The sequence below is a fragment of the Coturnix japonica genome, chromosome 29 (genome assembly GCF_054131305.1).
Source record: "Coturnix japonica strain WE chromosome 29, WE-NBRP24, whole genome shotgun sequence".
Classification (NCBI taxonomy): Eukaryota; Metazoa; Chordata; class Aves; order Galliformes; family Phasianidae; genus Coturnix; species Coturnix japonica.
Window position 1 is genome coordinate 6,955,992 of NC_140691.1, and position 27,618 is coordinate 6,983,609.

Genomic DNA, 27,618 nt, shown 5'->3' on the forward strand with positions numbered 1-27,618 from the left:
CCACTGATACGGTTGGTGAAGTTTCAGATCTGAAGAGCTTTTGTTTCTGAAACATTGCCAGTGTTCTTCCAGTGCATTAGGCAGCAAAGCACAGGATCCTGCCTCTGCTGTGAACATTCAGTGCTGCTGTCCTGATAGCACCACAGCCCCAGTTCTGTGCTTCACATGGGCAGCGGTGCTTCTGTCCTGAGGAAGGGCACAGCCAGTGGGGAATCCCAGTCAGTGGTTTCTACAACTGCCTCACAAAGCTGACTCTTCTGCAAGTGTCAATTTGATTAAAAAATATAATAATAATAAAAATCCTTTGTAAGACAGAAACATTTGTGTTCTCTTGCTTTAGAATTGCAAAACAATGCATCCAGGAAGAAGTTCCTTTCACCCTGAGCTGAGCTGCTGATAATGCATCTAAGCCTTAAACATGTAAGGGATTGCTCTGGCTAATTACGTGCTTCATTTTAATTGCAAGCCAGAATGAAAAGTAAAAAGGCCAAAAATACAAAATGTTCCTGTGATTTTCAGAACAGCTCCATAAGCAGAGCTTTGCTGTGCTCTAACATAGGGTGTGCCAAATGAAAACAGCAGCACATTGCACACAGAATGGCAGAGTGGCTGTGGGTGAAGCTCAGGGAGCATCATGGCCCAGGAACCAACACTTACTGCTGCACAGGTGTTAATTCAAGCTTTCGGTTGTGGGTACAGTTAATAATGCATCAAAGAAGATCTGATGTATTACAGACATCGCATAAACTATTACTGAAAACTTGTCCTCCATATTTTCCCAAGGCTCACAATCCACTTTATGAGCCTCCAAGTTGTGTGTTTTTCCCATTCGGGTGTCCCCTTTGTGCTTTATTTATTTTCCCAATTTGTATGCATTTATTCAGTCTGCACTGTATAGCAGTTACTATTTATCACTGCTCCACATGCCATGAACTCTGCTTGGCAGCACTGAGCAGTCTGGAGGCCCCATTTGTCTCATGATTGCCTTGAAAGTCCTAAGCCACCACGGCCACTCAGAAAGACACACTATTTTTTTTCCTGCAGGATAAATAAATAATTCAGCAAAATGAAGCATAAACATTTTTTTTTTTTTTCCCCTCAAATTTTGCTTAAATAAGAATCAAGAGTTTGGGAAGAATTTTCTCTTTTTTTGGAAAATGTTTCAGTTCTAATCCCCTTCTCATCTGCAATTTCAGGTCACCATTGCCTGCTTCTCCCAGTTCATTTCCATCTTTCCATAATGGAAAAGGGATGAAAAGAAAATGGAAGGAACAGAACACAGAACAAAAATATTGATTGATTTAAGCTTTCTTTTACTAGAAGTGGAAACTCACTGAGGAATCCCTTCCTCCAACTTTCTCTTCCTCTTCTCTTCTCTTCTCTTCTCTTCTCTTCTCTTCTCTTCTCTTCTCTTTTTCTCTTCTCTTCTCTTCTTAGTATTTATCATAGGAATGTGGTGTAGTGGGCATGGTGTGATGGGTTGACAGTTGACTTGATGACCTTAAAGGTCTTTTCCAACCTTAATGATTCTGTGCGTCTATTTTTTATACAACATAATGTCCTGATGATGGCTATCTCAAGCTGGTTCTGCCACTGCCGTCCACCTGGACGAACCCCTGTGTGCTGATGCCCCTTCCCATCATCACCCAATCCCCTGGACCATAACCCATTTCCTCTCTCCCTGACCTCACAGAAGTTACACTAGCTTCACCAAGTGTCACCATCTCTCCATTTCTGCCTTTTTTAGGACAGAAGGGTCTGGCCCAAAGATAGCATGGGTGTCTGTTTTACAGTGTAACTGCCCTGAGTAAAACTGAAAAGAATTATTTCCTTTCATTATGCTGCATTGTCAGGTGGGAATCATCATCTGTTGATTGTCATTTAAGAGCACTTTCTTACAGCTGTCATGAAAGCAGTAAAGGTAGACAGCTAATCAGACAGAAATTGCTAGTGAGCTGTCCTCCATTAGTAAAAGAGCAAAAGAGCATTATAGTTCTGTGTCCTGTCAGAATTAAGGCACTAACTGAACTGAGAAACTGTTCATCATTGCTGAAACAGAAAGACACAAAGATGGCATGATGTTTTCACCCCTGAGTTTTGTGGGATTTAGATATGATGTTTCCTGAGTACTAAGTGCAGTAAGTGTATGTAGCCTGAGCCATCCCTGGGGCAAGGCTGCTCTTTCCAGGGCTCTTAGGGTCACACAAGTTACTGGAGTCCAGCTGTGCGCTGTACTTACATGGGCACACCTCATATATAACCAAAACCATGGCATTACCGAGCATTATTGAAATCTTAGGAATCAGATTCATGATAATCCAGATCTCATGGCTGCAGCAGGCGCTCACCTGCTCATTCCCACTACTCATGGGAAAAGGCAGGATGCCCACTGCAGCTACATGTGCAAAAACATTGCTGGGAACCATAAGACTACAGCAAACAAATAACATTATCTCATACACAAGTTGTATTACTTCAATAATACTTGTTGCTGTAGTGGAAATGCTGTAGTGGCCTGAAGCAATGATGGAGCACATGGTGGGAAGGCAGAGCCAACCCAGGGGAGCTCTGACTGAAAGAGGTGGAACTAGGATCCTCCCCTTCCCAGACCTCATTAACGGGCTGGCAGTGGAGGTGAGTATTTCTTGTTGGAGATCGCTGTGTAGTTGAGGCTTTGAAAGAGTAGGCAGATTCTTATCTTTTTTTTTTTTTTTCTGTGTACACAGCTGCTCTGTTTGAGCATATCTCTGTTACAGCCTACAGTGCTGTTATTACTGCACTTTCTATTGTGTTTCTGTTGTAACACAAACCATGATTTTCTCCTCTAAAGTTGGTACTCACATGGGGAGTGTTCTTCATTTTGAAAGGTGGCAATTAAACTCAGTTTTTAAGTGTAACACTTAATGGACTTTACACAGTTCTGATCGTTGTGATGCAGTTCCCCACAGAAATGTTGCCCATTTCCACGTGGTGCTTCCCCCACCCTGTGCTGCTGCTGCCCAGGGAAACCCTTGCTACTTGGGATCCCACCCAATCTAATGCCATCCCCTGACCCCATGGACAACACCTGCTCCTGCAAGTTGCAGCTATAAAACCCTTAATTGTTGCTGTTACTTAATTATGTTATATTATAATGTTACCTTAATTGTTACTCTCCTCTCTGCTTAGCTGGTGCTTCGGGATCTGTGTACTTTCTGCTCTCCACTCTTCATTGTCCTGTGCTTTGGGTCTGGGTTCTTCCCTGCGGTCTGTTCGTAGCAAACGGTGCTGCTTGCTCCCAGTGGTGTCCTAGCAGTGTCCTAGCATCACTCCTTCCCCTAGGCTGTGCCCTGTAGCACAGTCAGTGTTTTGCTGTGGGTGAGGTGTGTTGGGAGCTGCAGGAAGCAGCACTGCTGTCTCTTACCTTTACTGATTAAAAAAATAATAATAATAAAAAATGTTCCCAGAGATGCCTAATTCCTGCAGCATATTTGGATTTCCTTAAGTTTTTTATAAAGTTCTCACCAAATGTTCTCTGCAAAGTAACAGTGCTGTGGGATGTGTGGAGAGAGCATTTGTTGTCTTTTGTTTCTACGTAATATATTCAGTATATATTGTTCATAGATGTTGGGAAAATTTCAGCTCCAAACATTTTGCTCAGTTGTCTTTTAATCCCAGAAAGAGACTGAAGAGAGCCTTCATCTTTCTGTATTTGTATCCCTGTGGGGCCTCAAGATTCTGGGGAGCACAGTCCCCTGAGCCCCGACACTAATGAGCCCTTCCCCTTTCTCCATTGGCTGAGCTACTCAGGGTTCACGTTCTCCTTGATTCACCAGTTTGTTGCTTTGCCCAACTAGAACCATGTTTGTATCCTGTAAAGTCTCGCTTTTGCAAACAAGATTTACTTGCAGGTGCTAAGCTAGAATCTCCTGCCATATATTTACAAGATAAGATTGCTTAACCAGATCCTTGGGGCTGAAATTCTTCTTTTCAGCTTTTTCTATGTCTTGTTTTGAGGGGACCCCATATCCTTCCCAAATTTTATTTTGCAAGGACACTTCATTCTTGTTTCTCCTTCAATAGATAACCTGGAAAACTCAGTACATAGTGGGAACACAAAGCCTGCAGATGATTCAGCCTATGCTGAAAAACTTCCATTGCTAGTGGACTTCATCACTTTCTCTCTTGATACTTAGTTGTGTGAGGTCCTTCTTTCATGCCTTTGGTGTCGGCTTTAAATAATCAGGTATAAAATCACTGATGAAGTTTATACTGCTGAAACAAAAGGCAGAGGTTTATAGTGAACTGTACACAGTGCATAACTAGGTATCTGGTATTTCTGCAAGAAGCAAATGAAATGTCATCACTGCAAATATTTGATACTGAATCAGGTCTTGGAGACAGCAAGAGGCAAATTGAATACTCAGAGTTTGAGGCAGCGCTGTCTGGTTTGGCCTCTGCCCTGCTCTGTGCAGCCATGATCCTGCCAAGCTGGAAAATGTGGTGGTGAACTTCACAAAGGACATAACCAAATGTAATGGAGTTCTTCAGCACAAGGAAGAGGTGTCTATGCAAAAGATAAGGTATGGGAAGAGGGAAGGAAAACAATTGAGAAACATTCTGCACTGCATCTTGCAGCACATGAACAAAGCAGACCAGCAGCAGCACTTCTTGAAGCAGTCTCTGCTGCTTGCCTGGAAATTCACTGTTAGAAATACAGATTGCTCCTCTTCTGGGCAGGGCTGATAAACAATCTCAGTGCGGATTCCTTTTCTCTCATTAGGCCTCGTTCCTTCTGCTATATTATTTATGACTTATCTGAAAGAACAATAATTGCAGCATTGTTCAGTGATTTATGTGTCACGAGTAGTGCACATTTACTGTTTCCTTTGTACTTCCCCTTGCTTCACTGGGAGAGCAAGATGTTTATTGCATTTAAAATGGAAAGGACGCTGTGCAGCAGCACAGCGCATAGAGGCCTGTTGGCTGAGCATGTCCCGATGTCACTCCAGGACAGCAGCCCCCAGCCTTGCAAAACTCATCCGAGCACTGAAACACCTGGTGGGGCAACCCAAGGACTCCTGTGGAACTTTTCTGCAGAGGCAACGGGGGGAGGGGGTGAAGATTGAGTTGGGGTCCTGTGGCACAAGCGGGGGGACTGGGGGTAGACCTCTGCCTTCCCTGAGCTGCCTTGTTCCTTCTCCTAGACCTTGTAGGGGGTTGGGGCTGGGCAGTGCTGGGGGCTGCCCTTCCTGCCACCTCCCACTGCTTCTCTGTGAGCGTTCTGTGGTGCAGTCCAGAGGTGATCAGCTTAATGAAGGAGATGCGTGTTGCTCTTGGCAGGTACCACTAAGCAGTTACTAGGAACCCAAACCTGCCATTATGGTGGGTCTTTTTATTTGGTTGGTTAGTTTTTTGTTTTGTTTTTAATTTATTTTTATCTCACATCTTTCTCACTGAAAGACTGAGCCTGGGCTGAGAATACGATGATTTCCCTGTGATTAACTGCCTTCAGGCAATGGGACCTCAGCCCCTGGCCTGGTCCTGGCTCCCATTTCCCACCCCTCAAATGACCCTCTGGTTCAGTGCTGATCCCCAACTCCAGTGCAGTCCCTCTCTATTGGTGTTTTCATTTTTTTTTTCTATTTCAGAGACTTCATAAAGATGGACTGAGGCTTTTGTAGCATGACAAAGACAGAAAGAAATGTGGGTAATAGGAAATAGGAGCGTGTGAATGGAGAAAGCTTGATTTCACAAACTTTGAGATAATTAGAGAATGCATGAATAAAGTCTTAGGCCCAGAATGCGGTTTGCAACTAAATTCATTTTTCCTGAAAAAGAGGCAAAATTGGATGACTTTTCTCTGTGTGGCATCATTAATACTTGAATGTTACACAAGTCTGTAAGCATCATCCTCTAATAATGGCTTTTCAATTGCTGTAGCAATGCAACAAACTGCCTGTCGCTGAGAAGTGGGTCTCTGACTGTGCTTTCCCATCCCATCAGCTGTGTGTTCTTTCGGCACTGGCTTTGTGCATTCAGCTCCCACAGCCCATTAGTGTCTGTCACACCCTCCCCACCACCTCACAGCCCCATCTGTGTGCTGGCAGCACTTACTCCCTTCCACTGTTGTGTAACTGCAGACCTCTGCGTTCAGAGGTGAAGAAGTCACAGAGTCACCCGCACAGAGTGCAATTGGTTTTCATAAATACCATTCATTATGCAAATTCTGTATTTACAGACAGCATTAAGGTAAAGTGAATGTGAGGAGCAGAGTAATAGAAACTGTGCTTTTGACATCAGGCAAGAATATTTGACAGAAATGGATTAGTAAATGAGTACAGAGATGTTTAGAGAATGGTTGCATGGCCCTTTTTGGCTGAGAAGTGCCACAGCCTGAGCAGAGCAGAGTGGCAGTGGGTGGGTGTGCAGGTTCTGCTGAGGAGGGTCTGTCCCCCCCCACTCCACTGCTGAGCTGCAGGATCCAGATCTTCCTTCATCCTTCCGGAGTCACACATGTCAGTACCCACCTCTCACTGGAGCAAATGTATGAACCATTCAACTAATGTCATTGCAAGCATCCTGTAGCTTCATAGTCTAGAATCTTAACCATGGTCTCCATTCTTTAAAGCAAACAAATCTACTGCTCTGGCTGTGCATATTTGTTTTGATTTTGTTTGTCTCCTTATCTGCTCCTTCCTGTGGAGGAATCAAACATACCAATTTACTCAGTGTAAAGGGATCAGCTGGAGCCTTGTAAAAGTGAGGCAAATGCTCCATTTCCCTCTCTTCATGGCTGCATTAGGTATGGCTCTGCATCCCATGGCACCTGTACCTCTACACACTGTTGGTGTTAGGGCAGGATGTGATACAGATGTGGTGCAGGTGCTTGGTGGTCAGTGCAGGGGGTCCCACAGAGCCATGTCAGTGGGGTTCTTGTCCTGGCAGCCCCCCAAAGGGCCATCAGTGAAGGAGAGATGTCAGAGCCATCCCTCCCACAAAGAAGTGCCTCCACTCCAGGCCCTCCCCATGGGACACTGCAGCCCTGGCCAGAGCTCTGGGCCAGAATGGGGTGGGGGCCCCGATGCTCCAGTTGTGCCCCAGGGGGCTGCCAGGGCTCTGCTCCCCACTCTCGGAAACCATGTGGAGCTGCCCATAAATCCTGCTATGGCTGCAATGGTGCTGCACCATCACCTTCAAGCCTCTGTGGCCTCGAAGGACCGTGGCTGGTGATTAAAGCTACATAGAAATCTGCTTCCCGTGCTCACGTATTTTTTGCCTGCAATTATAACTTCAGGCCTGACGTATAAATTACTTTTTACTGCTGGAGCAGAAAATGTCTCCATTAATTTTGATATAGTATAAGTGCAGGCAAGGCGGATGTGATTTACAAAATGTGATTTTGTCTATGAGGTTTAAAACTATAGTGTTATCTCTGGGTTTTATTTAGCAGCACTGAAGTCAGAGTGTGATGGAGGTGAGCATTATCTTTTCCTCTATCAGCGATTGTGCAGCCTATGAGTGCATTCCTTATCAACCTTACCTAATTTTATTTTAGGAATCCAAAAATACCAAACTGAAAGTACCATTAGAAATAACAGTAGTTTTAAAATTAGAGTAGGGTTATTCTCTTCACAGTTACTGACCTTATTTCTTGCTGACACCTGACAAAGGTGGGACTAAGAGAATCTTCTCATCACCTTTGTGGGGGATGTAGGAGTTGAGAGCATATAGAATCTTCCGTCCTTCTGACATTGAAACTGCCTCCAGTTTAATAAAACTATTAGAAGTTACACCAGAAATCATAAAATTTCCCTTCTCCTTTGCGTTATTGACCTGGCTTTATCAATCTCCAGAAGAGGGTTCTGGGCTTTAGCATCTGCCAGGCTCTGCCTCAACCCCCACCACTGTGCAGGATCTGTACCAACATCCGAGGTGACAGTGTTTTTGTATGGAACCATCATGGTCTTTGGTCAGACAGGAAGATGTGAAATGACTGATGACTCAGAAATGTACATGCTCATCATGCAAAATTACCTCGCAGCCACCTGTGTAGGGCACATTTCCTTTTCCCTGGGGCTCTACATGTAATATCCTATTACAAGGAAGCAGTAAGAGAACAGAGCATGCTATCTATAAAATCTCTAAATATAGTTCAGCAATAATGCTGCTGCTTTCTGCAGATTAAAAAATGGACTGTTCAATCGGTAACACTAATACAATCAAGCAGAGTCATGAGCAGCATCATTCACACTGACTTGATTAGTGAAAAACAAAGCAGAGTGCTAATGAAGGCTCTGACAGCATTTGTCTCTGTGTTAGGATGGGATGATGTGTCTCTTCTGCAAGGCTGTTTAACTCTTATGGACTTCCTGATCTTAGGAAAATTTTCTTCTCTTTGTTTGAAGAACAGTGGAAAGATGTTATGAGCAGCCCGAAAGACTTCTGCAGATCAAAACATGGAACAGTTTAAGGGAATCCTGTTCTGCTTTATGGTTCTGGAGCAGGGTGGATTTGGGACAGTTTGGGAGGATTGGGTGGGATGGCTGCATGTGTGATCCATGAGCACCCTGGAAACAGCTTGCACTGATAAAACTGGTAAACAAATCCAACTGTGAGAAAAAAAAAATTAAAAAGTTAAAATCATAGAATCATGGAACCACCAAGGCTGGAAAAGACCTCCAAGATCATCCAGCCCAAACATCCATCCACCACCAATATTTCCCCACCGAACTATGTCCATTAGTGATGCACTACATGTTGCCTCCAGGCAAGGTAACTCCATCACCGTGGCAGTCAATTCCAGTGCCACTCATTCAGAGAATATTTTTTTCCTGACATCCAACCTGAACCTGCCCTGGTGCAACTTGAGGCCAGCCCCTCTTGTCCTATTGCTAGTTATGTGGGAGAAGAGGCCAACCCTCACCTGAATCAACTAAGTTAGTTGATAAATCAATTAAGTCAATTGACAAGATGTACTAGAACATGACAATGAGTAGTTACCCCCAGAAATAATTCACCTGCTGTAACAAGCCCAGCAAAGGAAGTACCTGCTTGGGACTGATGACAAAAAGGCCAAGACAGACCTCTCCCCAACCTGCAGAGCACTGCCTGCACAGCTCTGCTGTAGGGCACAGCTCCTTGGGTCGCTCCTGCACAGTGCCATCCCCACTCACTGCTCTGCCCACTCAATGCCAGGATCACACCATGCACCACCACTGTCACAGCAGAGTCAGGCTTCAGGACTGGTTTTGTGGTGAGGAAGCACATCACTGTGATGATGACTCCTTGCATATATGAGTGGCATTTCCCTGTGCATTCAGTGCCTCAAGACATGGCTGTTATCCTTTCCCCAGCTCCCTGAAATGTGTTTGCTCACCTGGCTACAAGAGGTGAGTTCCTTCATGGCTCACAGCTGTTGGCTGCTGAGGGCACAGCACTGCCTCACATCTGACGTGCCTTCCCCTCAGCAGTTTGTGAGCAATAATGTGAGTGCTGTATCAGCCCAGCTGTGTGCTTGACATAAGCAATGAGATACAGGGGGGGCCATGGCTGAGGGTGCAAACTGCGTAACCTTTGTGTGTTTTCCAGAAAAAACAGCTGTCCTGTGCAAGATCTGCACATGTTGCTCACGATGCTCTGAGCTGGAACTGGGCCCTGAGCAGTGCAACGTGGGCATGCCCTGTAACCAGCTGACAGTGCCCGGCTCCATGCATGGTGTTTGTCCTGGCAGAGCTCATCTCTAAACTCTCACCAGTGCCTGGTCCTCAGCTGAGGGTGGTTCTGTTTACCCACCTACAAACTTCATCTTAAGCCCAGTCTGAGCACACATCAAGCTGCCAACAGCCCTCACATTGGCTTCGGACTGTTTATTGGACCAGGTGTGATTTTTTTCCCTTTTCTGTAGTATCCACCCAATTTTGTCTGCCCAAAGTCTTGATACTAGTGCAGATCAGGGGCACACTCTTTCCCCGTTGGAGAGGTTTTTGCCTAGATACATACATCAGGATCAGTTCTTTTTGTCCCATCGTGTGTTGTATTTTTCAGTTCTCAGAGAATTTACTATTTCTCCTGGCTTGTTTGAAATATTCAGTTTGTTCTGTTTTCCCTTCACTTGATTGTGCTCCTCTGGTGCTGCCTTTGCTCCATTATCTGTCTGATGCAGAGACACAAGGCACTGGACAGTGGTTTACACATGATCCAGAACTTCCCTCAGCCTTTGAACCCTTCACTCAAATACCCGTCTGCGTTTGTCAGACACCTCCATCGCTCCACTCACATGTGCAGTAATAACAGTCTGGATCCTTTCAAGTATCAAAACTGACTCCCACTGAAAATCAGTCATCAGACAGACAAGAGACAGGCAGGATAGCAGAGAGCTGCCTGCCAACATTTTTTTCTATAAAAGCTCATGGAAGCAGGCAAAATATAAATGACTTGTCAAAGACAGCTTAAGGAGAGATACTGAGAATATAATTATGGCCACACAAATTGCAAAGATTGCTGCTGGGTGCTCAGAGAAGGATGTGTCTGAGGTACATGCTGGGGGTCAGAGCTCTGCTTTGCTCCCATGTCATGCCCACAGTACTATCTTTTCATTTATACATGAATGACTGAAGTCTTTCCTTATTAATATTTTAATTAACATTTATTATATATATGTATATATATATTAATCATCTTTTTCTCCCAATCTTAGGCTATCTTCATAAGGTGTTTGACTACCTATTTCCTTTCCTGTGACTTGCATGAAGAGAGGAAAAAACACGTGGGGATGTCCTCAGAACAACCACTGCTGGAAAACAGGGCACTGACTTTTCCTCAAAGTACTCCTACACTGGTGACTTCTGCCACCACTAAGTTCGCTGTTGGGAAGCTTAGTGCACTTTGTCCTGTCTTGCTGCAGCGCCTCCCATCTCTTATAGCCATCTCTTGCCTGAGGGACTCAGATCTCTTCCCTTGGCTCTAAATGAGAAACACCAGGAAACAAGTCCTCCTCTGGGGCAGGCCAGGTGAGAGCCAGTGGGTGCCTCCCTGCTGCTAAGTAGTTCAGGACATTGTTCTCCCAGCACAGACCTCCAAACAGTGATAACATGTGGAAGATAAGGCTGAAGGACTTTGTCAAGGCAAGCTTGGATTACTACATTTTTTCTGAGGGGGAAATAAACCACCACCACCAACAACAATAACAACAACAACAAAGCTCTATGACTGAGAGGACGTAAATGAGCTTCTGTCATGCTGCTGCTCCCTGAGCTGGGGTGCTGTGCAGCACTCTTACATCCATCACCATAATCATGCAACACCTGACCTCCTGCTTAGAAAAGCCACCTGATTACCAGGTGAGGCATTCCAGGTTTTATCTGTTGTAGCTCTCGCCTCCAGTTAGTACTTGTGGGTAACCTCTGCTCCTTCTTCAGGAAGGTGCAGCCAGAGCTGCCCACAGACAATAGTCATGACCCATACTCCTTGTCTCTCATCAGGGTGTCATCAGCACTCTCTATGCCTGCTTTGGAGAAGTGGTTTGCATGTACTTGATAAGAGCCCTATAATCATCCCCAGTGGTGAAACTGGCTCCAGTGGGGATGAGGCAGCTCCTGCAGGTGATGCAAATGAAAGCAATGAGAAGAGGTAAGATGGAAAGGTGTAAACATCTGCTCCAAAGTAATCCCCTCTTCTCTGCTCTCTACATTACCGATGACCCTCCTACCAACCCTGGGGTGTGTCAGCCAGACAACCACTGGTGTGGGTACATCTGGCAGCCCTGCTGCCCAGCAGAGCAGTGGGGCTTTGCTGGCACCTTCTGTTTGCAAGGCAGGAGCACAAGCTCACCCACTCTTCCCCCTTCTAATCTCTTTCACATCTGTTCTATCGTGGGCTGTGTTGCAACAAGCAGAAGCTACACTTACCTTCGCCTTATGTACCAAAACCTGCCTGTGTGCAGTCACAAAATTCAGCAGTGTGAGGAAATGAGAAAACTGACACCAAAGAAAACAAGTGCAATCACGGAGCTTCCCTTTGCTTATCTGGCTGCAAATGTTCCAGCTGGTATGAAGCTTCAGACAGTGACGTGGGCCCAAGATTGTGGTGTTTTTCAGTTTTTCAGTGGTTTTCTTTCTTTTGTTTGGTTGCTTGGTTGTTTTTTTCTTTTTAATTATTATCTTATTAGAGACTCCATGCATTTCAGTTCTCCCTTCTATACACTGACTTCTGCCTGGAGCAGTGTAGGTGTGCCTCATGCAGCTGACAGGGACTCCCTTACACACCTTTGTAGCTGCTCCATCAAGCAATGGGCTCCCTTATCCCACGTTGTTTGCAGTGAAGGACCTACCCTGGGCTGCTGGTGGCTTTTATTCATTTCAAACACTTTAATGACTACAGAAAGTACCAGGTAAAAATTAGGTGACTGCCACCTCCACTAAAGCAGTTTTTTGCATACAAATTAAATGTTGACAAGTGATAATGGCAGGCTTGCTTCTGGACTCAGAGCCAAAGGCAGAAGACTACTGCCTAATTGGGAAAAACAGCAGAAAATGAATTAAATAATAGGGATGAGGAAGATATTTCATTAGCTGATCACATATGCCAAGCAATTCATCTTCAACATTTGTCACTTTTCCAACATGAATTTTAAAAGTACGGTGCTTTATCAAATGTGTGAGGCTCTTCCAGAGTGAGTGGTGACTGACCACTCACAATGAGTTCATTAAAGAAGTTTCACACTAAAAAGAACAAATATTGGTGGAGATTAATTAATTTCCTGTTACCATACATTCAGTCTGAATGATGTAGCTGAGATGCTTTAGTTACATCCACTTCATCTAAGTCAAGTGCAGCCTTCAGTGTGCTATTCATTTAAGTTTTCCATGAGTAATGAGTGTTAGAATAAAGTTAAATACTATAACTGTCCAAGCTGTCGTTCCAGCTTTTCCTCAGCTTGCCCTGCATTCTTTGGCTAAGAGCAGATCTTATACCAAGCCACTCTTGCTGGAAAGTACTGAAGGTTCATTCACATTACTCTGTCCCCTCAGCTTTACCAATTACATTTTCTACATGCACCATGTCATCCTCATTACTTGCACCCACTGGATGATTTCTGATGGCTGAAGAATGAGAGAAAGCTTTACAGATGCTTTCCTCAGAGCACAAGACCTCTCCATCCCCAAGTATAGCAAGTCAGGAAAGGAAGGTAAGAGACCAGCATAGCTGTACTGGGACCTGCTTGTCAAACTGGAGAACAAGAAGAAAATGCACAGGCAGTAAAAACTGGGAGAGGTCCTGTATGAGGAGTATGAGGATGCTTGTGTAGGGATGTAGTCAGAAAAGCCAAGGCCCAGCTTGAACTAAACTTGATGAGAAGAACAAGAAAGTCTTCTACAGGTACCTCAATAAGAAAAGGAAAGTCCACAAGGGTGTACCACCTCCTCACCCCCCTACTCCCTCTCCCTCCCCCCCCCCCCCCCCCCCCCCCCCCCGCAGTAGTGAGTGACACAGGCAAGCTGGTAACAACAGGCAAGGAGAAGGCTGAGGTGCAGTGAAATGGCATGTAAATTCGGGTCCAATATAGCAGTGAGCTTTCTGTATGGGAGAGGAGCGTGCTCTTGCAGTGCTTCTCTATTCTCCTTGCAGCTGGATCTGAAATGTGCTGCTTGCAGCTTGCATTCACATCTGTCTGCTGTGGTTCTGTGCCTCTCTGTGTCTGCAGTTTGCACTCTTGGTAGGGATGGCCTTTGGGCTGTTCTGTTACGTTTTCATTTGAAGAGAGAAGTGAAAATGTTTAATCTCAGAGATCCAGCCCTCAGGGAGCGCGCAAAAGGGCAAGAGTTTGGGCAGCATGTCTTCCCATCCCACATAGCCATGTGCCAGTCTGAAAGAACACAGACACAGCAAGCAGTGCAGCTCCAGTGACCCTTCTGCGTGGCTGTCCCAGGGTCCTTTCTCCTTTGGTTTCTGATCCCAAGAACTTTACACGGCATGCCTGGCATGAATCTGATATCTTAAAGATTATTAGGGACCCTTCAGTCACCAGCTCAGTTCTTAACTCTGGGTTGCATCATCTGAAGATGGAAAGTTCTCCATTGTAAGCTCTGGTATCTAAAGGCCAGTTTGGAGGGGAGGCAACACAGCCTGCATCTCTGGTACAAACTAATTTTGTTTTGGATTTTAGTGTGCAGGATTGTAAATATTTTAATTGCATTAAATTTCTCCTTTAATGAACAAACAGCTATATAATTACAGGAGCATATTCACATCTCTGCTGTAATGGTTGTTTAAGCATTTTAATTCTGCACTATGTTTGCAGGGTTGGACTCCTCTCTGAGAAAGTAATTTTGGGTGCAGAACAGTTCACAAGCCCTTACCTTAGGAGTGTATTTTCCCTTTAATTTACCCGGGAATATTGTGAAAGTTTGGGTATGTGCCCAAAGCCAAGCTTTGTCTTTCTGTCATTTGATTACCTTGTCTGCACCTCCCTAAAGCCCAGAAGCAGATGGTCAAAAGCAAATTTCCAGCCTTCCACAGAAGGCCTGTGGCTGTAAGTTCTCTGCTATTCCTTGGTAGATCACATTATTTGGTTTTATAAACACTGAAGTAGAAAGCACTCAGATGCTGCACTTAGCAGCGCTGGTGTCTGGCACAAGATGGGCTGTATGATTTTGTACTGACACACACACCCACTACCACTTCCACTCAATGCAACTTCCTTGTGTCTCACCAAGTAACAGCCTGTTCTTGTCCAGTAATGTCTTCATCTTCCTTTTCTCCTGCTGCCCTTCCAGCAGTGACCATTAAACATCGCTTTGCCTATGAGGGTCTGCTGCATCTTCAGTCCTGCAGTGTGCTACAAACTGCACTTTGTTAAGAATGGTCTCAGGATGTGCATCCTTTCATGCCAAAATCAGTTTTATAGTTTTCTTTTGTTGTTTCTTTAAATACTACATATGATTTCTTTAGATACAATATTAGCCTAATTAATGAGTGTGAGAAGAGAAACATTTATCCAGTGCCCCTTACTACCATAACATACACCTTTCAGCAGTTTTAACATTCTTGGCACAACACATATGGAGCTGGAAGGAATCAGTGGCCTGAGAGCAACTCACATCATATTGCTCCATAGGTTTGCATATAGAGCAGTGAAACAAAAACACAGGAGCTAAAGCACTGAGGTATTTTTTTCCTGGGCTTGATAGCTTAAAAAATGAATGAATAAATCACCGCATTGTTGAATGAAATGATGCAAGTATTGTGCCATCTGGCTCAGCAAGGAAGTTACTCACAACAACTGTTTTAAAGTGAAAATTGCAGTGACTGTCCACAAGCAGTAGCAGTAGACAGTTTCAGAAACAGTTTGTATCTTTAGTTATAAAAAAGATGTTAGCCCTTCATCCTACTGAAAATGTCAGACATGTATGTGTTGAATTTCTTGTTCTGTGAATCTAATGTGACCTACCAGGCTGTCACGGACTGAAGCTTGTACAGATGGAATCCCTTGCTGTCAGGCCCAGTTATTGTCAAGTCCACCAAAAAACCATGCTGGTCATTCTCTTGTACTTCTTCCAAAACACAGGAATTCCCAGTTTCCTCAGGTCCTGCCCAAAGCACCTGGCACAGTTTAACTGCGATGGGCTTTGCCCAGTGCCAGGGGATCTTGTAGGCACGAGGAGCAGATGGATGTTGAAACTGGAAGGGACAAAGGAAATAGCCCCTGGTCTCCTGTTAGCACACTGGAGTAACCATTTATACTGTCAAATACTGCTGAGATTTAGTAAGTGCTTCAATAAGCAAATGATGGGAGGCACCTGTTAATTCTTCTTCTAAAGCAGAATTATTTTCCTTCTGACTTGGGAAACAGACATATGAGCCCAACTTTTCCCTCATAACTGTCAGTTTCATCAGATTCATTTTGGAATAACAGATCTAGCTGAAATCAGAAATAGAAAGCACCAGCCATATTTCAGACAGTGGATCCTATGTTAATTCTTTGTTGTTGCTTTGTTTTTTATTTTTGAAAAACAGAAGTTAATTTACTTATTTGGCTTTTAGATTCACAGTCGATATAACAGAAGATGGATAGGAGATTAAGTGTGGATTCCAAGGGGAGTTTTTCAGAGATTTTCATATGAGCAGTTTCTGTGGCTAATGGAGTTACTAACAGTACATTTAGGACTTGGTTAGTGTAGGCATTATAAAAAATCGAAGTGTGAAAGTTGAGCAGAGACCATAGGGCAAATGGGAATTAACTTGCTCAGGTAGACAGTTGTAAGATGAAAATTCAAGGCAGTAGCTGGATCTAAACACATTCAGGCAATGACAGAGTGCAGAGGTGAGTACGGAAATAGGGAGATGTAAATAGCTGATGGCATAAACAGTGCCAAGCTTGATTATTAGTTGAGAAATACATGGAAGAGATGGGCTGGCAGGGAATCAATTGCCCATTCATTCCTTATGCTGATGAGCTGATTACTCAGTGGGCTTTTGTGAGAGGAATCCATCGCTCTCCGCTGTGCTGTGTTTTTGGGGAATCAAACTAACTGGGAACAGCTGGGACAAAGTTTGCAAGTGTTTGGTCATTGGTATAAAACAGATGAAAGTCAGTCTGTATTGCTTGTAAAGTAATTTTCCAGCTGGTGGAAGTATGAATTATGATAGGAAAGGCAAATAGGATCAGTTATAGGATTATATTTAGAATAAGAGGGATTAATGCATGTAATTTTGATGCAAAATAATGAACTAGACAAATGTGAGGAGCAAAGGGGGAATGGCAGAGGAGCAGTGAAAGCAAACCAAGATCATAGAGGGTACATACAGATGTGGCCGAGTAGACGGAAGGGAGGGAAGTAGATGAGAAATTTACTGAGGGTCATAACAAAATGAGACTTTTACAAGAGGTGGTGAAGTCCTGTGCTCCAGTTTTGGCTTCTATTGACTCCATGTGAAGATGAAGGCAGTGAAATGTCTCTGATAGGCACAGCAGGTCTCCCATTGGCATGAGGGGTTCCCTTGTTGTGAGGGAAAGGTTTGGGATCAAAGAGTTTGCCTGCCTGAATTCTTTTGAACTCATCTGTTGCCTGTAGCCTTGCCAAATAAGGCAACACCATGGTTAGCCTGTGCAGGCAGTTCTACCCCACTGTCAGAAGCTTCTTATGAATGAGATCAGAGACAAAAATTTCAGTAGGTCTTCTCACAACAAAGTGGGAACCCTAAACAGAGCCTATAGCACTGGGGAGGCAAGAATTCTGGCTCATGTGAGGGCTGAGCCCCATAATTTGCCAGACTGGACATACTGTAACTCTAAACCCATTTCCAGATTAATTACACAAAATCTGCAAACCACTGTAAAATCATTTTCATCTGCAGAAAATATATTATGGTATTTCCTCTTCTTCTCAGATTCAGTGAAAGCAAATTTTCACATTCTCCTCTGAACAGACATTGCCAGGAAAACACTTTTGAATGTGATGTGTGTTATTCTCCCATAATTCAATCCTGTACTCTGAATGCCACAAGTGTCTCTGTTATTTTGTCTTTCATTAGGCTGCGAACTCAGATCAGGAACAGTGTCTCCCCATGCACTTGCAAAGTACCAGGAAAACCAATGACTGTGTGCTGTGAATGATGAATGTGAAGCTCACTTGACCGCAGACAGTGTAGGCCAAGGGCAGTTCTAAAAAACAACTGCCTGATGAAATACTTGTGTTTCTTTGTGACGCTGAGTTCAAAATGCTGTATAAGAACCAACACCTTGAAAGAAAATAAATATTTCTATTCTTCATTTGCTTCAGGTTTAGGAGAGGGTGACCGAAGACTTCAATTAGGGTTACATCTATTCCAGAGTGAAGAACGAGCAAAGCAAATAAGTAGGCAGGCCTGGGAACAGACTTCTCAGAATGATGCAAAGATGATACACAAAAAACTTACAGGAACAATGTGTCCTAAGACACCTTCTATTTCTATGAATGTAGATCAAGTATAATAATGTGAGATTTTTAAATGAGTTAGTCTGATGGAGACCTTTATATTGCACATCTTTACTTCCATATTCCTTGCTCTCGGATTTCTGGTTATATACTGCTGGTTAAATGCTGCTAGCATTCTTCTTCTTGATATTTCTCTGGCTTGAATAACTTCTGCCATTACAGAATCAGTCTTGTCTGGAATAGAGGAGTCCTATTTCTATGATTTCACTATGTGTCTTTATGAAAGAAACATGTACCAGTCTTCAATTTGTTTTTGTTTCAATCTATATAGGACTTTCAGGACCCATTCCCAGATACAAATATTTGAGATTTTCAGTTCTGAATATCCTGTCTCAAAATACCCTGCAATGTTAACTTAAAATTCCATGCTTCAGTAGGAAGCCTCATGAATACCTGAATTAACTGAATACTTATAGAAAGCTGATACATGCAAAACTCATCCTATGAATTACACAAATGTTACCTAAAAGTGATCCTCACATGGTGCTTTCCCAGATTTTTACATGTATGTTACCAGTGCATCCAATGATGTGATTTACGTTGGAATGGTTTTATTGGTCAGTTTTTGCAACTTTGGTCTTTTTTCTTGATCAAAGAATTTCCATTTTTCTCCACTAGAAAACAGACACATTGAAGACTGCTTCGGTGTCCTAAAGATGTATTGAATTGAGCTAACACAGTATTTTCTGGGTAAACTAAGCACGTGAAAAGTGATCTTGCTTTTTTATTTAAAATTAGACAAATGCTCATGAGCTCTGGGTCTGCTTCCAAGTTGAAGAGAAATAGTTTTATTGATTTTAGTGCTCTCGATAAATTAGGAACGTGCTGAGAAAAATGCTCCGCTCCCATGAGTTTGGAATTTATTTTCAAACTGAAGGGAATGTTTGCTGTGTTTACTGTGGTATTCAGGCACTGGGTTCCTTTCATCTTTCTCAAGATGCAGCTATATACAACTAGAGGATGCAAAGACAGTGAAGCATTTGTTGCTTTGTTTGTTTTGTTTTTGCATATCCTGAAGGTTTTATTTCATCACCCACTTTCATGGAAGAATAATTCAGAATTAGTTCAAAGTAAAGGAGGCCTGAACTCCTTCCTTCCTCTAGCTCAGCAGAAACCAACATTTTTGGAAGATTTGCAGAGGAAGGAGCGCAATGAAAAATGATCCCACTGAGTCTGGAGTCCAACCTGTCATTGATGCAATCCACACAAAAAATCAAAGCCAACCTTCCACAGACATTCTTTGACTGAGATGAGCACCACATGCAGATTGAGGAGCAGACCTCGGTGATTACATTGCTCTGGTTGTGATAAAAGAAGGCAGCACTGGGAGGGATTCCCTCTGCTGGTCCTGGGGGGCCACAGTGATTCTTAGAAGGTCATCCTGCCTCTCTGGTCTGGGCTTGAGAGTGAAGGAGAGCAGTGTTGTGTAGATGAGCAAATCTATCTCATTTACCATTTCATGTTTTGAGAATGAATGAAAACAACTGAAAATCTGTCTCCACAACATTCTCATATAAATTATTTATATCAGGATTGTTTTCAGCCCATAGAGACTGCAAAGCAGTAAAGGTTCATCCGATCCCACAGGGATGGGCTGGCTGCTCTGATGGGGCACTGCCTGGGCTCAGCTCCATGCTCCCCCAGCAGCCCGTGCAGGCAGGCAGCAGCCAGTGCCTGCAGTCCATGCAGCCCCAGCACAGCACAGCCGGCGCACAGAAGGCTCAGCAGGTGCCGTTTCCCCCTCCTCCTCCTCCCAGCTCAGCACCCCGCAGTTGTCTCCACCAACTCTCCCGTGCAGCGTTAATGTGAGGGAAAACTGTGGCATCACCATGGTGCAACTCTGACTTCCCCTCATCCCTGATCAGTTCTCAGACAGGTGTCAAAAGAAACATGATTTCAGGAAAAAAGGGCATTAAGATGTCAGTATAGAGACAAACTCAACTTAGACTGTGAGCACATCTGTATATTCTTGATTATCTTTTTAAGAAAACTAAAAGAAATATTCCTGAGTGCTCCACTGGAAATAGTCAGCAAATAAGATTCAGTGTTCATGGAAGAAACCTCTATTATCTCTGAAACAAGTTAGCATAGCACGGGCAGTCAGCAGCCAGTGCTGCATTTACACACTTAGAATGAGAAAAGGAAAACCTGAAATTTCAGGTGAAATTTGATTTCACCTGAAATCAAAACTACTTTTGATATCTTAAGGCAGATGCTGGGTCGTGGTCTGATGTGTTGTGGTTCAGAAATAAAATAGGTCTTTAAAAGGAACAACAGCTCTCTTTTCTCTGGAGGAGAAGTTCAGTGAATCCTTTCAATTTCCAAAGGCGTAGAGGTCAGACTGCCCCGTGCCCTCACTGTGTGCTTTCTGCATGAGGCTGAGATGACTTGTGTGATCTCATAGGCATGGGCTGCTTTAAAGACTGCTTTATGCAGTACATTCTGCCTGGAAAAGCAAACTTACTTTTAGTATTCCTTCACACATGATTTTGCACAGACGGCTTCCCAGGGAGTTGAACTCAGCCTGCACTGTGAATGGTTTGAAAAATGTCTATTATTTAAAAGTTTCATTGTTAGAACTAAACCCGAACTGTTAAGAAGGAGCCTCAGCCACAACCAAGAACAAGTTCAAACTCAACAAAAAGAATTGCTGGCCATCTCTCCCGTTCTTGTCTTTTAAAGCTACAATAACAACAGAAAAACAATAAAACACTTTCCAAGCTTGGGAGCACTTTAGCATCAGTCTTGCTGACAGGAGCACCTTCCTCAATTATATTTTCATCATCAGAGAAACTATGAGCCCACTGTAACTGGATAAAAGCCCTTCAAAATGAGAGCTTCCTTCAGTGTCTCACTCCCAATCAGAGGTGCTTCCACGTGGCAGCCTCCAGACCTCACAGTTTATAACAACACAATGACACTTAATGACATTTCTCATCGCATTTCTGTCTCACATGGGGAGTGCACCACTGGAGGGGATGCACTAGGCCATGTGTGAACTGACTGGAGAAGAACTGGAAATACGTCATCACTGTTTTGTTTAGAAAAGTACTTCTGACAAAAAATCACAGGTTTTTTGTGACTTCATAGAAAGATTTCTTTCAAAAATATGAAGTAAGACCTGCATAAAAACTTGAACAAGATAAGCATGATTTTCAGGTTAGTGAAAATCAAGCACATTAATAGACAGCTCCTGGTTTCTGCATACAGAGCTGATTTTCTCTCCGTTGTCTCACTTGAGGGAAATTGAGCAATAAATGATGGGAACCAGTGGAGAGCATCCTCCTTCCAGGGCTGCAAACTACATTTGTCTCAGTTGTGCACACAGTCTGCATTCACACTGTGGTGAGTGCTCACCTGTGAGTGTGCAGTTCAAGTGCTTGTCCGGATTTATTTCTTGGTTGTTAATGAGTATTCAGTTTAGTTGTTTACCTGAAATGCAAAAAGTAGAGATTGGAAGTTTATTGTCATGTGCAAAATTATTGAGGGTGCACTGGATAGATGCATAATGCAAGGGGCTTTGACTGGTTTGCCCACAGAGGAACCCACATTGGTGATTCTCTGAGCAGCAGCAGCAAAACCTCACATGTGGAGGCTGACCAGATTGCAGAAGGGGAACAGGATACAAACAGTTTGAGGAGCTGCTTCACTGACATTTCCAACACTGTTTTGGTAAAGGCCTTCGCTAAGCACAGTGACCTGAGATAAGCACAGAGTCAAGTTTAACATGCCTGAGAGGAGGATCTGGAGAGGAGGATGTCAGAAGTGCTCCAGTGTTACCATGATGACTGGCTTCCCACTTGCCCCCCATTGTAGTTGCACTGCTTGGCACTGGAAGGCACCAGCCTGGAGCTCCGGCTGCAAGGCTCCGCCAAATGCAGGAAACAACAGACACCCAGAGACTGGTGAAGTACAGAAATCTGAATGCTGAATTCAGATTCAGGAAAGAATAGGTCCTGTTTCACTGGGTTACACAGCTTCTGTTGGTTAATAATATTTATTGATATCCTTGTTACCGGAAACAGAGAAGAAGAGCGATTATCTTCTGTGGAGAAACCTACACTAGGGAACCTGCTGTAGCAGGGGATTTGGTCTAGGGGATCTCGTGAGGTTCAAATGACTTCCAACCCTGCTGATCTGGGATCTCCCCTGGCTTCAGGAGGTGACTCTGGCCTTACCTCCCAGAAGTCAATACAGCCATGGCTGGGAGCCTTGTGCTGCAGGCAGCAAGGTATGCAGGTGAAGCACAGCTGGTCTGACAGCTGCCATCACGCTCCTGTCCTACAGGGCTGTCTCCTTACCTACCAGACCACTCTGTGCCTGCAGGGCTGCCTTGGTTCAACACCCACAGGCTCCCAGCCAAGCCTTTCTCTGTTGGCCTTTGAGAAATATTCCTGCCTCGTGCACATGTGATTTTGCAACATGGGGTAGACAGCAGTTGCTCCTGCTGTTTTCTCTACAGCATAAGCTCACCCAAAGGAGCCAGAGCCCATGCAGCTGAAGAGGCTGCTGCACATGTGGGCATCCTAATCATCATTGTTAGAGCCCCTTTGAGCTGCTTGGATCGAGCCATCTGGCCTTTTGCTCAGAGGACGTTCAGACCACCGGTGGCTGAGGGAGCAATCAGCAAAGGGCTGTGTGATGTCAGGTGCTGAGACTTTGACGTGACCGGCACTGATCTTCAGCTTTGTTCCCTCTGTGGCATTTCAGCACTAAAATGAGTTTCTGCATATGCTGCAAATTCTTATGTTTCCTCAGGAGCAGTAGTTTTGATTTTCCTTTTCTGTCCAAATGATTTTCCAGGGACAGTGTGTTTGGAACATAACCTGTGGGGTGGCACATGAGGAGCACAGCATCCATGGGAAATACCACCCCATTTTATTTTAAAGAAAGGCCCGGGCAGCTCCCACCTGCTTAGTAAAGAGCGTCCCCAGGAGCTCTGTCCAGAGATATGCCTCCAAATTGAGGCAGTGCCGTGGCTCAGTGGCCATGTGCCCACCCTGGGCAGCTGAGAAGGGTGGAGTCGGGCAGCCCATTTGTGACATCAGCAGGAATGCATTGCATCACAATGCAGGGGATGGGTTTAGGGCCACAGGCAGGCAGCGCTGCTGCATTTTTGACCTGGGCCAATGGTGAGTGCAGCAGCAGGGGAAGGTCGGGCTGGACGAGGGATGTGGTGCAAACACCGGCCCCTGTGGGAGCACCACGGGCAGTGCTTGGAACTGTCCCTGCCAGCGCTGGCCTCGGCCTCTGCTGCCACCCAGCTCCCTCGTACCCACTGCTCCTACCTGAGCACAGGGCCATGCGGCTCCTGGCCCCGCTCCCTCCCAGCCCCACTGAGCCCCTCTCTCCCATCTCTTGCAGATCATGGCTTTGGTGTTTGTTCTCGCATTGTTGGTGCGGGCGCTAAGTGTCAGTGTCAATACTGATGTGCTCATGCTCGAGAACGTGCAGCGGCGCGAGGTTGATCTGCAAAAGCACATGATACCTCCGCAGCACGAGATTGAGCAGAGGAATGAGCAGCAGAGCTGGGTGGACATGTCATCTCTGCTCTTTGCTCTGCTGGATTACTGGAAGATCTGGTTCAATGTGGGGCTGATTCTGTTGCTCCTTTGGAACATGTTGCAGTCCATACAAATGAGCCAGCATGATGAAAGCAGCAGTGAAAATGACAGCTCCAGTGGCGAGGAGGAGGCATCGGGGGCGGAGCAAGAGGAAGAGGAAGAGGTGGAAGAGGATGAACAGGAGGAACATCAGGAGGAACAGGTGGAACAGCAGGTGCAGGAGGAAGAGGAACGGGTGCAGGAGGAACAGGTGGAACAGGAGGAACAGCAGGTGCAGGAGGAGCAGGTGGAACAGGGCGGACAGCAGGAGCAGGTAGAACAGCAGGAGCAGGTGGAATTGGTGGAAAAGGAGGAACAGGAAGAAGAGGAGGATGACGAGGAAGAAGACTTCAAAGATTCAGCACTGACAAAATTTCTCACAAGGCGTGCCCTGGAAAAGGTGGAAGGAAGGGCCACCAGGTGCCCTATAGTGGAGGAGCTGATGAACGAGCTCGTGCAGACCTTCAGATTCATCTGGTCCAACAGCTTCTTCCCGGTGCTGCAGCCCGCCATTGGGGTGGGCAGTGCCTTTGAAGGCTGGAGTCCCCGGGAGTGGGACAATGTGTACTGCCTGCTCGTGCCCATAGAGCCTCCCCCCGGGCACACCTTCCTCCTGGAGCTGGGAGATGAAGGGCACGGGCTGGCAAGGAACTCCCGCGTCCGCGTGGAGCTTCAGTGCATGTGCCAAAGGGAGAAGCAGCTGGGGAATGTGCTGTGCTTCCTCCACCACCATGAGGAAGAGCTGAGCCAAAATCAGGACCCCAGCCTGCTACAGACTCTCTGCACTGACTCCTACCTGGATGTGGAGAGAACTGTCACCTGGTTCACCGCACAGGTGGCAGCAATCTGGAAGACCACCCACCACGCGCACGCCTACAGCCTGAAGGTGCTGCCTTCCAGACGCTCCTGCAAGCTCCAGCTGACAGAAGCCTCCAGCGGGGAAAAAGTCCTCGTCGAGCTGCTGTTCGGGGTGCAGCAAGACTACTCGGACATCTACCTGACCAGCCAGAACACAGACGCCGGCTTTACGCCCAGCACAACATGGCCACAGAGCTGTGCTGTGGCAGAAAAGAAGTTCTTCCAGCACACGGCCAGGAGTACCGGACAGGACAGCTCCCACCTGCACTGCCTGACGTTGCTTGCCAGCATCTTAGTGGGCATGGGCTTTTCCACCTATGTCATCAAGACTCTTGTCCTCCACACTTTGGCCATCATCCCTTTGAAGAAGTGGCGCAGGAAGTATTTCCTGAATCGGATGGAGAATCTCCTGCGGTACCTGCGCTTCTGCCTGGATGAGAAATGCCTGAACCACTTCTTCCTTGGCAGCAAGTCGGTGCACAGCACGATTGTCCTGCCGCAGTCCTTCCGATCCGCCAAGCCGCTCAACCTCTTCCAGCACCTGGAGGAGGACCCGGACGCCCACTCCATAGCGCTGTGTGAGTTCAGGGAGCTGAGAGATCGCTACATCAGACTGCTGCTGTTCGGACGCTGAGAGAGACCTTTGTCCGAACCCTTCTCTTGTTTTGTCTGCAAGCTCACATCCTGTGAGCAATAAGACTCTGAGACCTATTTAGGAGGCCAGAGGTGGCTGTTTCCTTGTGGCAGTCAGTGTCACGTTGGAGAGAGCTTACCAGTGGAAGATCCGGCCTGTGACCAAATGACTCCATCTTGGTATGGGAGATCTGGGGATGGAACCATTGTATCTTGTGAAGGCAAGATGCAAACAGATGCTTCCCTGCTCCCTCTGACGACCATCTCTACTGAAGATCAACATCTGAACTACGAGTCATGCTGGAAACCCAGTGGTGACTAATTCTCTCTTGCTTTCTACAAAGACTCTTTGCTTTTATTTCCTATCTCTTTTCTATCACCCGACTTCCCTTCCCCATTTCCCTAAACAACAACAACTTTTAATAAACTCTTATAAACTATATATCCTGTTGTGTCTCAATCTCGCCGTCGTGTGTACGTATATTGAAAGAATATAGAGGCCACTAAGATGGTCAGGGTGCTGGAGCAGCTCTCCTGTGAGAAATGGTTGAGGGAACTGGGCTTGTTTAGCTTAGAGAAGGCTCTGGGGAGATCTCGTTGTGGCCTTGCAGTACTTGAAGGGAGCGTATACAGAGGAGGAATTGCTGTGTCACGGTGTTATCTAGATCAATCTATGTCTGTGACGGGGAGGGGCAGTAGGCTCCTGTTCCCCCTGGCTCCCAGCGTATAGGAAGGGAAAATAAGAAAGGGGTAGGGAGATGGGAGCTGGACTCAAGGAAACAAACAGAGAAGTGGCAACGATCTAAGGAGGAAAACTTATTATTTTACTAATTACAATCTAATGGAAATCGAGGCTAATAAGCCAAGTAAAATAAAAGGGAAAGAGAGAGAGAGGTTTTCCGAAGACCGAGAAGCCTACTTTGAAACTGAAGGTGCCACGGCTTGGAAGCACACCCAGACTCGCTACCAGACAGTTTGAGAGAGAGACAGCATCACTTCCGTGATGTGTTTCCCTCTCTGACTGTGAGACCCTCTGGGACATGTAGTTGTTCTCTGTGCTCTATATGATGTTATGATGTGGAATACCAATAGAAAAATGTACAAAACCATGACATTGTGAGGGTGGGCAGTGATAGGACAAGGGGGAATGGCTTTAAATTCAGACAGGGAAAGTTTAGGTTGGATCTTAGGAGGAAGTTTTTCACTCAGAGGCTGGTGACGCACTGGAACGGGTTGCCCAAGGAGGCTGTGGATGCCCCATCCCTGCAGGCATTCAAGGCCAGGCTGGATGTGGCTCTGGGCAGCCTGGGCTTCTGGTTGGTGACCCTGCACACAGCAGGGGGTTGGGACTGGATGAGCACTGTGGACCTTTGCAACCCCGGCCATTTCATGATTGTATGATGGGTGACATAAATCGCTGTCTGATTATTGTTGCAATATGCTTCTTTTCATGTGCTCTTAACCAAATACTGCTGGTGTTGCCCTGGGTGTCCTGTTTGGGGTCGTATCCTGGTAGATGCTTTACGAATACAAATGGTGCATAAAGGCCTGTATAGTTCATTAGGACCAGATCTCATGTCCATCGATAGCAGTATTATATAAAAATAATATACCTTTACATATATAAAAATGATAGACCTTTCAGAAGGGTATATAAATGCAGCACAGTGGACAAACATATATTACTCTGTCCACCTGTTTGACAAAAATGTATATATTATTTTATACCCTGAAGCAGGGGTTTTAATATTCCTTCAACAATATTTTGATATAATCATCAATGACTATAACTGCTCTGCTCTGGATCTTCTTGTCATCTTTCTAAATGTCTGCTTCATTTTTTCATCATGTTGGACCAAAAATATAGCGTGGTGATGAACTACACAGGTCTGTTTTGTGCTGTAGATGCTTAGCCCTGGAAGTTTATCAGTAAATAAGAGAGATGAAAAATCCACTTTAGAGAGAGGATTAGGTAAAAAATTCAGCTTCTTGAAAGTAATCTGAGAGGTACTACTGACGTATTCGCCAATTAACCTGACTTATCCCAGGACTTCAACTGTCCCGGGGAGAGAGACACAAACATGGATGCCATCATGTCTTCTCTCAATATATTGCTCTGTCACACACCTTATATGCCATCCTAAATCCCGCGCAGACACGTACACCCGCTACGCAAAACCTGATGCACGCGAGAGAACCTATACACACACCTACCTAAACCCGCAGCCCACTAACTCTTAACCTACAGGCCTAACTCAGCTATTCTAGAACACTCCATCTACTCAGAACTACTGTATGCACTCATAAATCCTCGCAAAGACAACTTAGCACCCCAACATACTACAGAACTCTGTGATCAGTGGGAGGTTGGCACAGGTTTGCTGTTAAAAATGGCACTTTCTGCCCTTCTGTGTCCATGGGCTCCTGAAGGATTTGTAAATCCTTGTGCTAAAGGTGGATGAGGCTTGCACATCTCCTGCCACCTGATTATTACCTGTGCAGATGGAACATATCTCTGGGTTCTGCCTGCAGGTAGCAAGGACAGAGCAATCCCACATGGACAGGGA

General features: G+C 45.2%; 1 protein-coding gene and 2 long non-coding RNA genes across 3 annotated transcripts in view; 2 read left to right on the forward strand and 1 right to left on the reverse strand.

Moving 5' to 3' along the window:
- LOC146755905 (uncharacterized) overlaps positions 1–27,618 on the forward strand; it is a 203,812-nt gene that overhangs the window by 21,610 nt on the left and 154,584 nt on the right. The gene's annotated exons all lie outside the window — the stretch shown is intronic.
- On the reverse strand, positions 20,171–22,933 carry LOC146755906 (uncharacterized). Its single transcript, XR_014937833.1, has 3 exons — positions 22,868–22,933; positions 21,315–21,389; positions 20,171–20,403 (listed from the first exon to the last, which is right to left on the reverse strand). It is a non-coding gene; the product is annotated as an uncharacterized LOC146755906 (long non-coding RNA).
- On the forward strand, positions 23,496–25,299 carry LOC146755907 (inositol 1,4,5-trisphosphate receptor-interacting protein-like 1). Its single transcript, XM_085525079.1, has 2 exons — positions 23,496–23,546; positions 23,871–25,299. The coding sequence occupies exons 1-2, from the start codon at positions 23,496–23,498 to the stop codon at positions 25,050–25,052; spliced, it is 1,233 nt and encodes a 410-aa protein (XP_085381205.1). The 3' UTR covers positions 25,053–25,299.